General features: G+C 37.8%; 1 protein-coding gene across 2 annotated transcripts in view; it reads right to left on the bottom strand.

Annotated features, from left to right (window-relative positions):
* The window catches only part of SRBD1 (S1 RNA binding domain 1), a 249,577-nt gene that overhangs the window by 170,011 nt on the left and 66,879 nt on the right, over positions 1 to 12,687 (bottom strand). For both annotated transcript variants that reach the window (XM_050951786.1, XM_050951788.1), the window contains exons 14-16: positions 11,532 to 11,689; positions 7,322 to 7,412; positions 6,124 to 6,231 (exon numbers count right to left, since the gene is read on the bottom strand). In XM_050951786.1, coding sequence (XP_050807743.1) covers positions 6,124 to 6,231; positions 7,322 to 7,412; positions 11,532 to 11,689 — 357 coding nt within the window. The remainder of the gene's footprint in view (positions 1 to 6,123; positions 6,232 to 7,321; positions 7,413 to 11,531; positions 11,690 to 12,687) is intronic.

The following is a 12,687-nucleotide window of genomic DNA, read 5'->3' as shown; positions in this document are numbered from 1 at the left end:
ATTGTCTGAAACTGTATTATGCTACTTTCACATGATGGGTCGGAGAAAAAAGAAAATGAGAGGGAGAAATGGTAAAAAAAAAAAAAAAAAAAAAAAAAAATCACCTGTGCTCTCCAACCCCTCCGTTAGTGATAATTTAAAAAGTATATACCACAGGCTTTAAATACAAAAGAAGCCAAATCGTGCAATTCCACCCCATCCACTTCCTATCCCTCCTCCAAGCCCACATGTTCTGCAACAGCTGAGCTACTACGAAGCTGATTTGGGAGATTTGCAAGAGCTCCCAAATCTGCTCTTTAAGTACTGCTGAACTGTTAAGCAAGCTTGTCATAAACAGATAGTTAAGGGTTAATGTCTCTTTTACCTGTAAAGGGTTAACAAGCTCAGTGAACCTGGCTGACACCTGACCAAAGGACCAATCGGGGGACAAGATACTTTCAAATCTTGGTGGAAGGAAGTCTTTGTTTGTGCTGTTTTTTTTTTTTGTTCTTTGTTCTCTCTTGGGACTAAGAGGGACCAGACGTGCAACCAGATCTGTCTCCATTCTTTCTAACAGTCTCTCATGTTCAGAATAGTAAGTACTGGCTAGAAAAGGTGAATTAGTTTTATGTTTGTTTTCTTAATTTGCAAATGTGTATTTTGCTGGAAGGGTATTTTACCTCTGTTTGCTGTAACTTGTATCTTAGGCTACAGGGGGAGTGAGTCCCTCTAGTCTATGTATAAGCTTAGACCCTGTAAACATTTTCCATCTTGGTTTTACAAAGATAATTTATATTTTTTCTTTCTTTAATTAAAAGCTTTCTTTTTTAAGAACCTGATTGATGTTTTTCCCCTTGTGTAAGACCCAAGGGGATTGGGTCTGAACTCACCAGGGAGTGGTGGGGGGAAAGAAGGAGGGGGAAAGGTTAATTTCTCTCTGTTTTAAGATCCAAGGAGTTTGGATCAGTGTAACTCTCAGGGTAACCCAGGGAGGGGAAAGTCTGGGAGGGGGAATGGTTTATTTCCCCTTGTTTTAAGACCCAAGGGGTTTGGATCTTGGGTCCCCCAGGGAAGGTTTTGGGGGACAGGAAGTGTATCAAAACACTATATTTTTGGTTGGTGGCAGCGCTATCAGACCTAAGCTAGGAATTGAGCTTAGAAGGGTACATGCAGGTCCCCACTTTTTTGGACGCTAAAGTTCAAAGTGGGAATAATACCTTGACAAAGCCAGCCTCCTCTGAAAGGCCAGTGAACATACCGGCCCCTCCCTTTTTTTTTTTTTTAAGGGGGGGTTCTGGATTGACACTGTTTTGAAGTACGTGCATTGAAGGCAACAGTACCGCTGAACTGAAAGCGAACATCTAGGCAAGGTAGTAGACCAGGGGCAGGCAACCTATGGAACGGGTGCCGAAGGCAGCACACGATCTGATTTTCAGTGGCACTCACACTTTCCAGATCCTGGCCACAGGTCTTGGGGGGCTCTGCATTTTAATTTAATTTTAACTGAAGCTTCTTAAATGTTTTAAAAACCTTCTTTACTTTACATACAACAATAGTTTAGTTATATATTACAGACTTTCAGAAAGGGACCTTCTAAAAACGTTAAAATGTAATACTGGCACGCAAAACCTTAAATCAGAGTGAATACATGAAGACTCGACACACCACTTCTGAAAGGCTGCCGACCTCTGTAGTAGACTGTTGGTATGCTTGAGCAGTGCTGAAGAACTAATGCTTGGAGACTGGTTTACTGAGTTGGGTGTGCACGTTGTCTTAATTTATGCTTTCTGCTACACTTTTAGCACTGGTTTCACTCAACTGGTTTGTAAACTGATTTAGTTCAATCTGTGCAATGCCCCAGGGTGAACACTCCTGTCTCAGATTAACAATGTCCTGTTTCGATTTTGCTGAAATTGATTCCTTAGTAGTAGCAGAAGCGATATAAGGCATCCAAAAAAAAGTGCCTCTCCCCAGGGGGTAGCACATGTTTAACTACACAGCTGTGCTCAGACTGTGTGTAGAAAAGGTCCTTGCGTTTGATTATCACGAAGAAACGGATTTGAGCAACCTTATCTCTAAATTAGGGCTGTCGATTAATCACAGTTAACTCAAAAAAAATTATCGCGATTAAAAAAATTAATCACAATTAATCGCAGTTTTAATTGCACAGTTAAACAATAGAATTGCAATTGAAATTTATTAAATATTTTAGGATGTTTTTCTACATTTTCAAATATATTGATTTCTATTACAACACAGAATACAAAGTGTACAGCGCTCACTTTATATTATTTTTATTACAAATATTTGCACTGTAAAAATGATAACCAAAATAAATAGTATTTTTCAGTTCACCTAATACTATAATGCAATCTCATCATCATGAAAGTGCAACTTACAAATGTAGATTTTTTTTTTGTTACGTAACTGCATTCAAAAACAAAACAATGTCAAACTTTAGCGCCTACAAGTCCACTCAGTCCTACTTCTTGTTCAGCCAATCAAATTTGTTTACATTTACTGGAGATAATAATGCTGGCTTCTTATCTAAAATGTTACCTGCAAGTGAGAACAACATTTGTATACCCCTTCGTGCTTCAGCCACCATTCCAGAGGACGTTTCCAAGCTGTTGACACTTGTTAAAAAAATATACGTTAATTAAATTTGAGAATGAACTCCTTGGGGAAGAATAGTATGTCTCCTACTCTGTTTTACCCGCATTCTGCTATATATTTCATGTTTTAGCAATCTTGGATGATGACCCAGCACATGTTCATTTCAAGAACACTTTCACTGCAGATTTGACAAAACGCAAAGAAGGTACCAATGTGAGATTTCTAAAGATAGATGCAGCAGTCAATCCAAGGTTTCAGAATCTGAAGTGCCTTCCAAAATCTGAGTGGGACGAGGTGTGGAGCATGCTTTCAGAAGTCTTAAAAGAGAAGCACTTTGATGGGGAAACTACTGAGCCCAAACCACCAAAAGAGAAAACCAGCCTTGTGCTGGTGGCCTCTGACTCATATAATGAAAATGAACGTGCGTCGGTCTGCACTGCTTTGGATCGTTATCGGGCAGAAACCCTCATTAGCATGGATGCATGTCCTTTGGAATGGTGGTTGAAACATGAAGAGACATATGAATCTTTAACGCATCTGGCATGTAAATATCTTGTGATGGCGGCTACTACAGTGCCATGAGAAAACCTGTTCTCACTTTCAGGTGACATTGTAAACGAGAAGCAGGCAGCATTATCTTCTGCAAATGTAAACAAACTTGTTTGTCTGAGTGACTGGCTGAACAAGAAGTAGGACTGAATGGACTTGTAGGCGCTAAAGTTTTACACTGTTGTATTTTTGAATGCAGGCCTTTTTTTACATAATTCTACATTTGTCAGTTCAACTTTCATGATAAAGAGATTGCACTACAGTACTTGTATGAGGTGAACTGAAAAATACAATTTTTTGTTTTTTATAGTACAAATATTTGTAATAAAAATTAAACATAAAGTGAGCACTGTACAATTTGTGTTCTGTGTTGTAATTGAAATAAAAAACTGGTATATGAAATCAATATATTTGAAAATGTAGAAAATATCCCAAAATATTTAAATAAATGGTATTCGATTATTGTTTAACAGTGCGATTAATTACGCAATTACTTTTTTAAAATCGCTTGATACCCTACTCTAAATTAATGAAGCTTTTCTGGAAATGTAATAAGACAAAAAGAAGTGTTTATTCTTGGACCATTAAAACATTCAGGTTACTGACAGTACTCGTTTTTCTGACTCATGCTTCACAATATCCCATTTGGCCAGGATTGCTCAGGTTTTTAAATTCTGTCCTGGTTGTTAGCCGTCCTCAGTCCCAGGCCGCTGGCTAAACTATCTAGTAAAGAAAAAAACTACTGCCTGCTTCTAACAACTGCTTTCAAGAGTGAGCAGCAGGCTTCCTGTGCGTGTGTGCACACACCCCTCAGCAGAGAGAAACAGCAGCCAGACCAAAGAACAAGATGAAAGTCCAACCTCCATAAAAAGACAGATAGTCAAGGAGGTCAGAAGTGGGGGACAGCCACTAAGACCCCAGGCTCAGCTTATTTGGAAATATTTAAATAGTGACAGCTACGTGGCTAATAGCATCCAATATTCTGAATATGTCTACTGCAATTAAAATTATTCCACCTGTTATTCATTTTAACATTATCATTGGTGCCTTCTTAGTTCCCTATACAAGCTCACCAACGCAGAGACCATCTTTTCCTTAAGTGTGCACCTAGTACAGAGGAGCCCTAAATCCCAGTTAGGACCTGCAAATACTAGTACAACATAAATTAATAGTGATAGTGATACTAAATAGTACTTTAATTATGCTAACTTTTTATTTCAGCTCTCTCTTTTATTGACAATCTAAAAAGTTTATATTTCACTTGAAGTTTTACAACAGGTTTTGTCAAAAAAAGATATAATATGATTTAATGAGTAATCTAATTCTTGAAATTTGAGAAAAATCTGTCTCCATATACAGTTATTAGAGAAATCTACCTACTTGATACTTTGGACTGAACAATGTTCTCACAATTTCTATTTCCACATGCATTTTACCAGCTCCTAATATTTTTATTTTTAAAATATTGCATTACAGTAGCTCCACAAAGTTCAGCCCAAGAAACTGACAGAGCTAAATATTTTGGAAGTTCTCTCTACATTCCTATTCTACTCACAAAATAAATATAACAAAACACAAAGAAAAAAAAAGCAAAGCATGATAAGAAAACCATCCACAAAACCGGTCATAAAATAAAAAAACAAATCTTGCTGCACAAACTTTAACAAACAGATATTTGCATTCTGTAGCACAGAGAACTGAAAAAAAAATGACAAATTCAAACAAGTTACAATTGCTTCTTCCAACAAAGAATAAAGCACTTATATTTCCATAACTGGCTTTCAAATTTTATCTAAATAAATGAAAACAAAATTTTACAATATGACTTTTTCCCAAACATATTATAATTGTCTTCCATGTGAACTGAATGACACAAAGCCCCTGTTTTGGGGCTAAAGTCAATAAAAAGCTTCTACAGTCTTGTATGAGCTTCCGATTTGAAAACAAACATTAAAAAATTTGAACAGGACCCCTAGAGTGCCTTTTGAAATAAAATCAGATTAATTATTGATTCTCATCACAAATTTATACCAGTCTGGAAAACAAAGAACAAATGGAGTTACATGACAACATAATTTCCTAGGAAAAATGCATTTATTGAAAATTTCTGTCAGATCTCTTTTCAATCTATGGATTTGACAAAAAAACTTTAAACACACAGAAAATGACAAAAGCCCAAAGAGAGAAGAGCAATCCCTTTTGGAAAACTTAGAACTTCTTTTTACTGCATCCATCTTAATATTTCAGTGGAGGAACAAAAATGGTTGCTTTTTACTTTCAATGCAAACACTTACTCCAAGATTAAAAAAAATCATTTGAGATGATTAAATAATAGTGGGTATATTTCCATTATTTCTCAGAGGGAAACCAAGAGGTTCTGTCCTCTGGTGTGCTAGCAGGCAGACTCAGCATTCACAACAAAACCCAAAACAGAGGCTTTTCAGACAGTTCTGCTGAATTCTGAAATCTAATGGTCAAGATGAATCCTTCATGACACTTGCAGTGCATTAACAAAGGATTTTTTCCAGGCAACTTAATACCCAAAGGATCAGCAAGCGTTCCATAGCATAGACAGATGATACTAGTATTTAAATGTGCTTTCCAGTGGCCCAGCCAAGCAATCAGCAACCTACAGTTGCTGTAGTGAAACACAGAGGATATGGGATGCAGGTCCTCAGCTATGGGCCGAGTTCCTTGGGCTGGTGAGACTTGGCGACTGCTATGGAGGCAGCACACTTATCCCCAAGGAGAGGGAATGCATTGAATGATGCTCTAGTGAACTTCTCCCCATGAATGGGTGCTTACATACTCCAAAGGGAGCCAAGTCCACTTCTCTATGGCCAGAGGAGTGGGCCAGTAAAGGATGGTGAGGACTACAGAGGAACTACCTTAAAAAAAAAAAAACATTTAAAAGCACCTACTGAAATTGAAATATGCTGAAGAGGAAAACGAAATGTCAAACAAAGTAAGCAATCTTACCAATATACAACATCCAGTGGTGCAAAGTACTTTTTCATAATTAAGTCAGCAAAGTAAGCTTCTGTCTCCCTGCAGGCAGTCCCATTGCCTATCACAACAGTGCTGCAGCTTTAAAGGAGATAAAGGATAAACATTCAGTTTTCCTGCATAGTTAGGGATGTGTAGTAATTTCACTTTATGTAAAGGCTGTACTCAACAAGAACATGCCGCCAACTTCCACACACAGGAAGATCTTAGAACTCTGTAGACATCAGCACCTCAGCATGAACCAGGCTGATTAGCTGAGAGTTAAGCTGCACAACACACACAAAAGTGTGTCTTGCTGCAGTAGCTACAAAGTAGCTAGTACCCTGCAATGAAGAATTCCATCCTCTTAGTTGCATGTACAACAGCAAAACAACCTTTAAGTGGCTCTAGTAGTAAGGCTTTTCAAGGGCTTGAGGCATGTATGGCGGAAGGGACTGACTGTCTGAAGGTTTGAGTGCATTGTGATGTTGTTAGCGGCGAGAGTGATCATTTTCACATATCTCTTATAGAAGTGAACAAAATTCCTAACTACAGGAAACTCAAGGGCTGTAGTACATCATTCATGACTCACCTTGGCAGTCTTCATGTTAAATCATTTTATTGCACAGACAGGAAAATCCTTCCCCATGTAAAATGGCTTCTATTCAATTAAACAGAAGCTAAAATAAAGAAAAACTCGCTTTGGAAGCTCACTCAATGGAATAACACTGGATGGAACTGCCTCAAAAACAGTACAGTAAGGGCCAGGGCTATCAGGCTATCAACAGGTATGCATGAGTGTTTAACGTCAAACTCCTAATTCCCAGTGAACAACGTCCCACCACCCAAAACCATCCCAAAATTTAATACAAGTGGCAATAGCTGTTCATAAAAGCTCCCAAAATTGACTAACATGGGTGCTGCACAGTAGGAATAAGATGAATTGGCACACCTTTGCAAATACATTTCCACAGCATCTAATTTGTAAACTAACTATATTCACTGCTTGATTTCACAAGCATCTAATACATACAATATTTTAAAACATGAACATAAATTGAGCAACATTCAGCCATCAGCCATAAAAGGGGAAATTCCACTAAATCTCTGGGCATAGTGCTTGTATATCCAATTTTGATACAATGTAGATATTTATCCTATTTATAGTTTAATGAAAGCTTCGTTATCATACTTGTAATGCACAAGAAGTCTCCTTATTTTTTCAGCTTCACGGAATCCTTGTCCAGAATGCAAGTAGACAACATCAGTATGGAGTATCTGACCTAGAATGAGGAAAGGCAAAACCATTCAGTTAGAAACAGAAAAATCCAGACGGTATTTCCTGATGAACTACCAAGGTGAAGGGCTGATTCACAAGAAAAACATTTCAATAATTATCCACCATTTTCTTATATACCATGTACAATTGGGTTCACTGCCAGAATGAAATGAGTTGATAGACTTTGCCTAGCTCCTAGTACACATGTCCAGATAACAAACCACCAGCACCATTCAGCATCACTGTTTGTATTCAGCAAATATTTTGTGATTAGAAGAAATGGTTCCTTGGGGCAGAAAGGGTTTATTGCTGTAATCTGTACATTTTAAAGATCCGCTTAGAGAGGTGTGATCTAGTGGTCTGAGTACAGACCTAGAAGACAGAATGCCTAAATTCTAATTCCAGCTCTAACAGAAACTCCCTCTGTTGGCTTTGGCAAGTCACTATGCCTCCCTGCAAAGTGGGGATAACATACCGTTGCATTTGTGAATACACACTCCACATTGCTATCATGGGCATCAGTTTCCACTGCAGAATTCAGAGTGTCTACTACAGCACCTATCCAGAGACTGAGGTTTCGTTTAGACAGTGAAGTATGTGCTCTCTGTAGGTTGGATTTCTAAAGCATACTAACTGGTCCATTTAGACCCTGTTCATGTGCTTCATCGCAGTGCTGTTTTAAACAGAACTAAGTTAAAACACACTAGGGAACCTTTAGTGCACACCAGCAGAGTCTACACAGACCAATTCATGTGCAGCACATCAGAAATCTGATGTGCCCAGAAATCACATCCCCATACAGCATCTTACCCCTCCAAATAAACAAGCCCAGACACTGTTAATTCTCTGATTTCTGCTTCTCTCGCCCAGATTAGGAAGAACTAATAGAACACTGATACAATGATTTACTCCTCCCAGCTCAGCAACAGATATCAGAGTTCCTGAATTCCTCTATCTCAGCGGCCCTCATCTGCTCTGTGATGAGAGATGTAGGGGTGGAAGGCTAGTTACTGTTGAGGGCACTGGACTAGGACTCATGAGACATGAGTTTGATTCCAGGTTTGGCCACAGATTTCTTCCATGACCATAAGCAAGTCACTTAGTGACAAGTGCCTCGGCTCCTCTGTAAAATAAGATTAATACTTTCCCACATCGCAAGGGTGCTGGGAGGATAAATCCATCGGTAATTGTTCAGGCTAACATTTTGCTGGATCTGGGCTCCTTTCGTTTTTACCAAGCCTTGCTAATAACACTTATTTACTTATTTTACAAAAGTCTTATGAGAACAGTAAATATTTGTAAAGCGCTTAAAAGATACAAACGTATTCTTATTTCTGCAATTGACCGACCTCTTTTTAAAAAAATGAAAACTATCCATAATGTTTTGGTTTTATGTTATAACCAAGTTTTCTGCACCTTTTCATTTGCATTTGGCAACTGCTGGCCCCAAATGAGGATTTAAAGACTCTTTAACACCTAGTTAAGCAATACAACTAGCTTTGCACTGGTCAAACGTGTCCGTCCTTTAGGCAGAATTTAAGCAAATGCTGTCCCAGTTAAGGAGTCACTACTATTCACTACCAAGCTAAATCCTAAGTGAATATAAAATGGCTGTCCCAATTAAGCATGCCTTTCTTTAAGTTAGTAATACTTCATTGTACTTAAATACAGCAGTCTTATTTGAATATACAGTGTGTGCAAGTCTATTCCCTGTAATATGTGCTGTGAAAGAGATTAAATTAGAGAGAATGCTGGATTGGGTACTTTGGAAGGCCATCAGGGAGTCAGGAAACTTTATACAGAAAATCAAGGAAACGTAAGTCTGTAACTGTTAAAAATCAGACAACTAATAAGCAAACTCATTGAGATATAAAACAACATGAAGAAAATAAATTTGAAGGCATTATAAAAACTAATACACCTCGACCTCGATATAACGCTGTCTTTGGGAGCCAAAAAATCTTACCACGTTATAGGTGAATCCCTGTTATATTGAACTTGCTTTGATCCACAGCAGTGCACAGCCCCAGCCCCTCTCCCTCCCCCCCCCGGAGCACTGCTTTACCGCATTATATCCAAACTTGTGTTATATTGGGTGGTGTTATATCGAGGTAGCAGTGTACATTATTTGATCCTTGTATATAGGCAATATGGGGTTAACACCAAAGCCATTACTACTTCCCCAAAACAACAGTCTAGCAAAAAAACAAACAAAAAACAAAAAAACACACACACACTGGAAAGTGTAATTTCCATTTTCACAAAAATCTGTGCTGAAAAGAAAAGAGAAAATTAGTCTGTGAAGAACAGCATACATGTTTTTAAATCAAGTGTCACTAGCTTGCAAAAAAGGCCTATTTCCTGTGATCCATAATTGTTGGGTTTGTTTTTTTTTAAACAAAGACTGTAACATGCATAAACATCCACAAGTTTTACAAGGTGGTTTCTCTTAACAGCCTGTTTGATTATTATAAAAAGCAGCGTACTTTACATTTTATCCAAACCACAGGTGGGGTGGCTCAATGTTTTATTTCACTGAAGAATTGACAAAATACTTATACAGTTTCCAGATGCACATGGTATGGCCATCAAGGAGTTACAGAATGCAGAGTTTTTTTTGTTTTGTTTGCTTGTTTTGGGGTTTTGTGGTTTTTTTTAAAGAAAGATACATATTGTAAAGTGTCAGTTTGACATGTTGAGGAGAGATACAGATTTACTGTGGTCAAAGATAGGAAAGACCCTGGCTCGCTCACCATTTTTAATATATTTCAGCTGCTGAATACGTAACCAGTGCGGAAGGGGTAGGGAAAAGAAGGCTAAATAAACCATAAAAAGATAGAATTTATATGGAAATGTTTTTCTGTCCTTCAACAGAGAAACATAAACATTACAAGACAATGGGTAAAATTTTATTATGTTTAAATGACTTAGCCTAAGACTCACTGAAAGTCAATGAGATTTAGGCTTCTATGTCTACACCACAGCCTACGTCGGCAAAACTTTTGTCACTTAGGGGTGTGAATATTCCAACCCCTTGACTGACATAAATTACACCAGCATAAGCGCTCGTGTTCACAGCACTATATCGGCGGGAGAGCTTCTCCCACTGACATAGCTCATGCTGATCATGGAGGTGGGCCAACAGAAGAGCTCCCTCCGGTCAGCATAGAGCATCTTTACTAGATGTACTGCATGTACAGACATGGCTTTAGGTTTTCAGTGACTTTTGAAAATGGAACTTGGGCATTTTAGACCAATGTCTTCATATGAATCAAACAAAATGTATTATAGATACTCTGCTCCAAACCATAAGGAACTCTGTAAACAAGGCCAGAATCATTAGAAACTGACTGGGTAGTTAACCAATGTAAGAAAAACACTACAAACAGCTTTTATTAACTAGAGAGAGGGACAAGTACCTACATGACAAAACACATGCCATCACACCTGTTGGCTCTTTTTTGAAGTCTCTACAAAGAAGGCAAGGACAGGATGGGAGGAGAAAGTGACAAACATTTTCATACCCTTACTGGGGTAAACCTCCAGACCAAATTAAAGCACATTAGGGAGGTTTGCCCTGCAGCTGCCTAAAAGCTGCACCTGTTCACCAGAGAACTTCAGATCTCCGGAGCTGCTGGGTCCTGCACCTTCTGTAAGTGCCAGTTTACTTTAAAATATGCAATATTAAAGAAAAACAAGCAGAGAAGAAGTCAATTTCCAAGTGTGTAAACAGGTTATTTGTGTGGGGAAAAAATTATGAAGCAAGTATTCAAATACTGATTCCATTTTAAGCTGTAATACATTAAGGGTCTGATTCCTAACTATTGTGTTTTAATTATTCACAACTGTGTGATGAGAGTGCAAAACTGTTCATTCCCACTTGGCACAGGTGAAAATGACTAGACAAGGGAGTGGAGACTCAGGCCCGTAACATTTAATTCCATGCAACTAAAGGAATTTGCAGGGTAAGTAACATGCACACATGAAAGACTAAATCATAAGAGAAAATAGATACCCTCCACAAGTATATTGTTTAACAGCTAGCTTTTACTGTAATTCAGTAAATTTCAAAAGTTAAACAGTGTTTTAAAAGCTGATGGAAAAAACTGGAATTTAAACTTACTGGTTGGTGAAATGATTGCCAGCTTGCAGCCATGTTTGTACCCAGGATCAACTCCCATCAAAGTACGTCCTCTCACAGGGCTCGTCAGAAGCAACTGTCGAAGATTTCTTCCAAACATCATTATAGATTCTTTCTCTGCATCAGATGTTAACTTTGACCTTAGAGAATAGAAAGTAAAAAGAGGGGTTTTTTTCAGTTAGTTTTCAGACACATTTTTTTAGTTGGTTCAAAGTACATTCTTTTTGGAGCATTTCTGATTATTTCTTTGTTACCATCCACTTTGCACTATGGATCTCGAGTTTTTGGTACCTTTACTTTAACTGGAATAGTATGTGAAAAATTGGTTGTAGTCCTAAGAAAGGAGCATCAGCAACTAGCTTGCAGTTACAGTTACCCATAAGTTGTGTAAAGTCCGCACAGACTCCTTTCTGCCTTATCTTCACAGATCCACCATTAAATTTTTGAATAGACAGCAGCCTCTACTCAAAGCTGTGTTTCTACTTGCAAGGGAATGGTATTCTGATTCTCATCAGACCGGCCTTGAGAAACACCTATGCTGAATTCAGCTTCTAATGTAAACCTGAAGAGAGTGAGATAATTACTGAGAAAATTACTACCAAGGAGAATTGGTTTAAGCCACTAACCTTGAAATGGACTAGATAGCCTGATAAGTCATTTCTATTTATAATTGCTAAATTACTATAATTCATTAGATAGCCTATCTGGTTTATGAGTTACAGTATTTCACAACTGTATTTGAAACTGGTGACTTGATAAACAATTTCAGATGCAAAATACTAATAGTGTAGTTGATGTGTTTCCACATTTGCTTGTGTGGATGTAGGCAAAGCAGAAATTCATAGATACAAAACATTCTCTATTTTTTTTTCCTCTTCCATGATCTTTGACAGGAAAAATAAATATGCCACTGAAGACCAAGGAATGAGTTCTGTAACTTTAGCATCATTTATTTAAAATATCCTTGTTTATCTGAGACAAATGTGTATTTTTGCTAGGTGTAAGTATGCAAAGTATGTGCCTTGTATGTCAACAGCAGCCAAGAAGAGAATGTCTGATAACAACAAAATGTCTTAGTTGTTTACACTTATTACGGAATAAAAAAGTTTATAAAACAAAATAATTCATTAGTATTCAG

This window comes from Gopherus flavomarginatus, chromosome 4 (genome assembly GCF_025201925.1).
Source record: "Gopherus flavomarginatus isolate rGopFla2 chromosome 4, rGopFla2.mat.asm, whole genome shotgun sequence".
Taxonomy (NCBI): Eukaryota; Metazoa; Chordata; order Testudines; family Testudinidae; genus Gopherus; species Gopherus flavomarginatus.
Note: the sequence above shows the minus strand (reverse complement) of the source record. Positions and strands in the feature narration are given on the sequence as shown.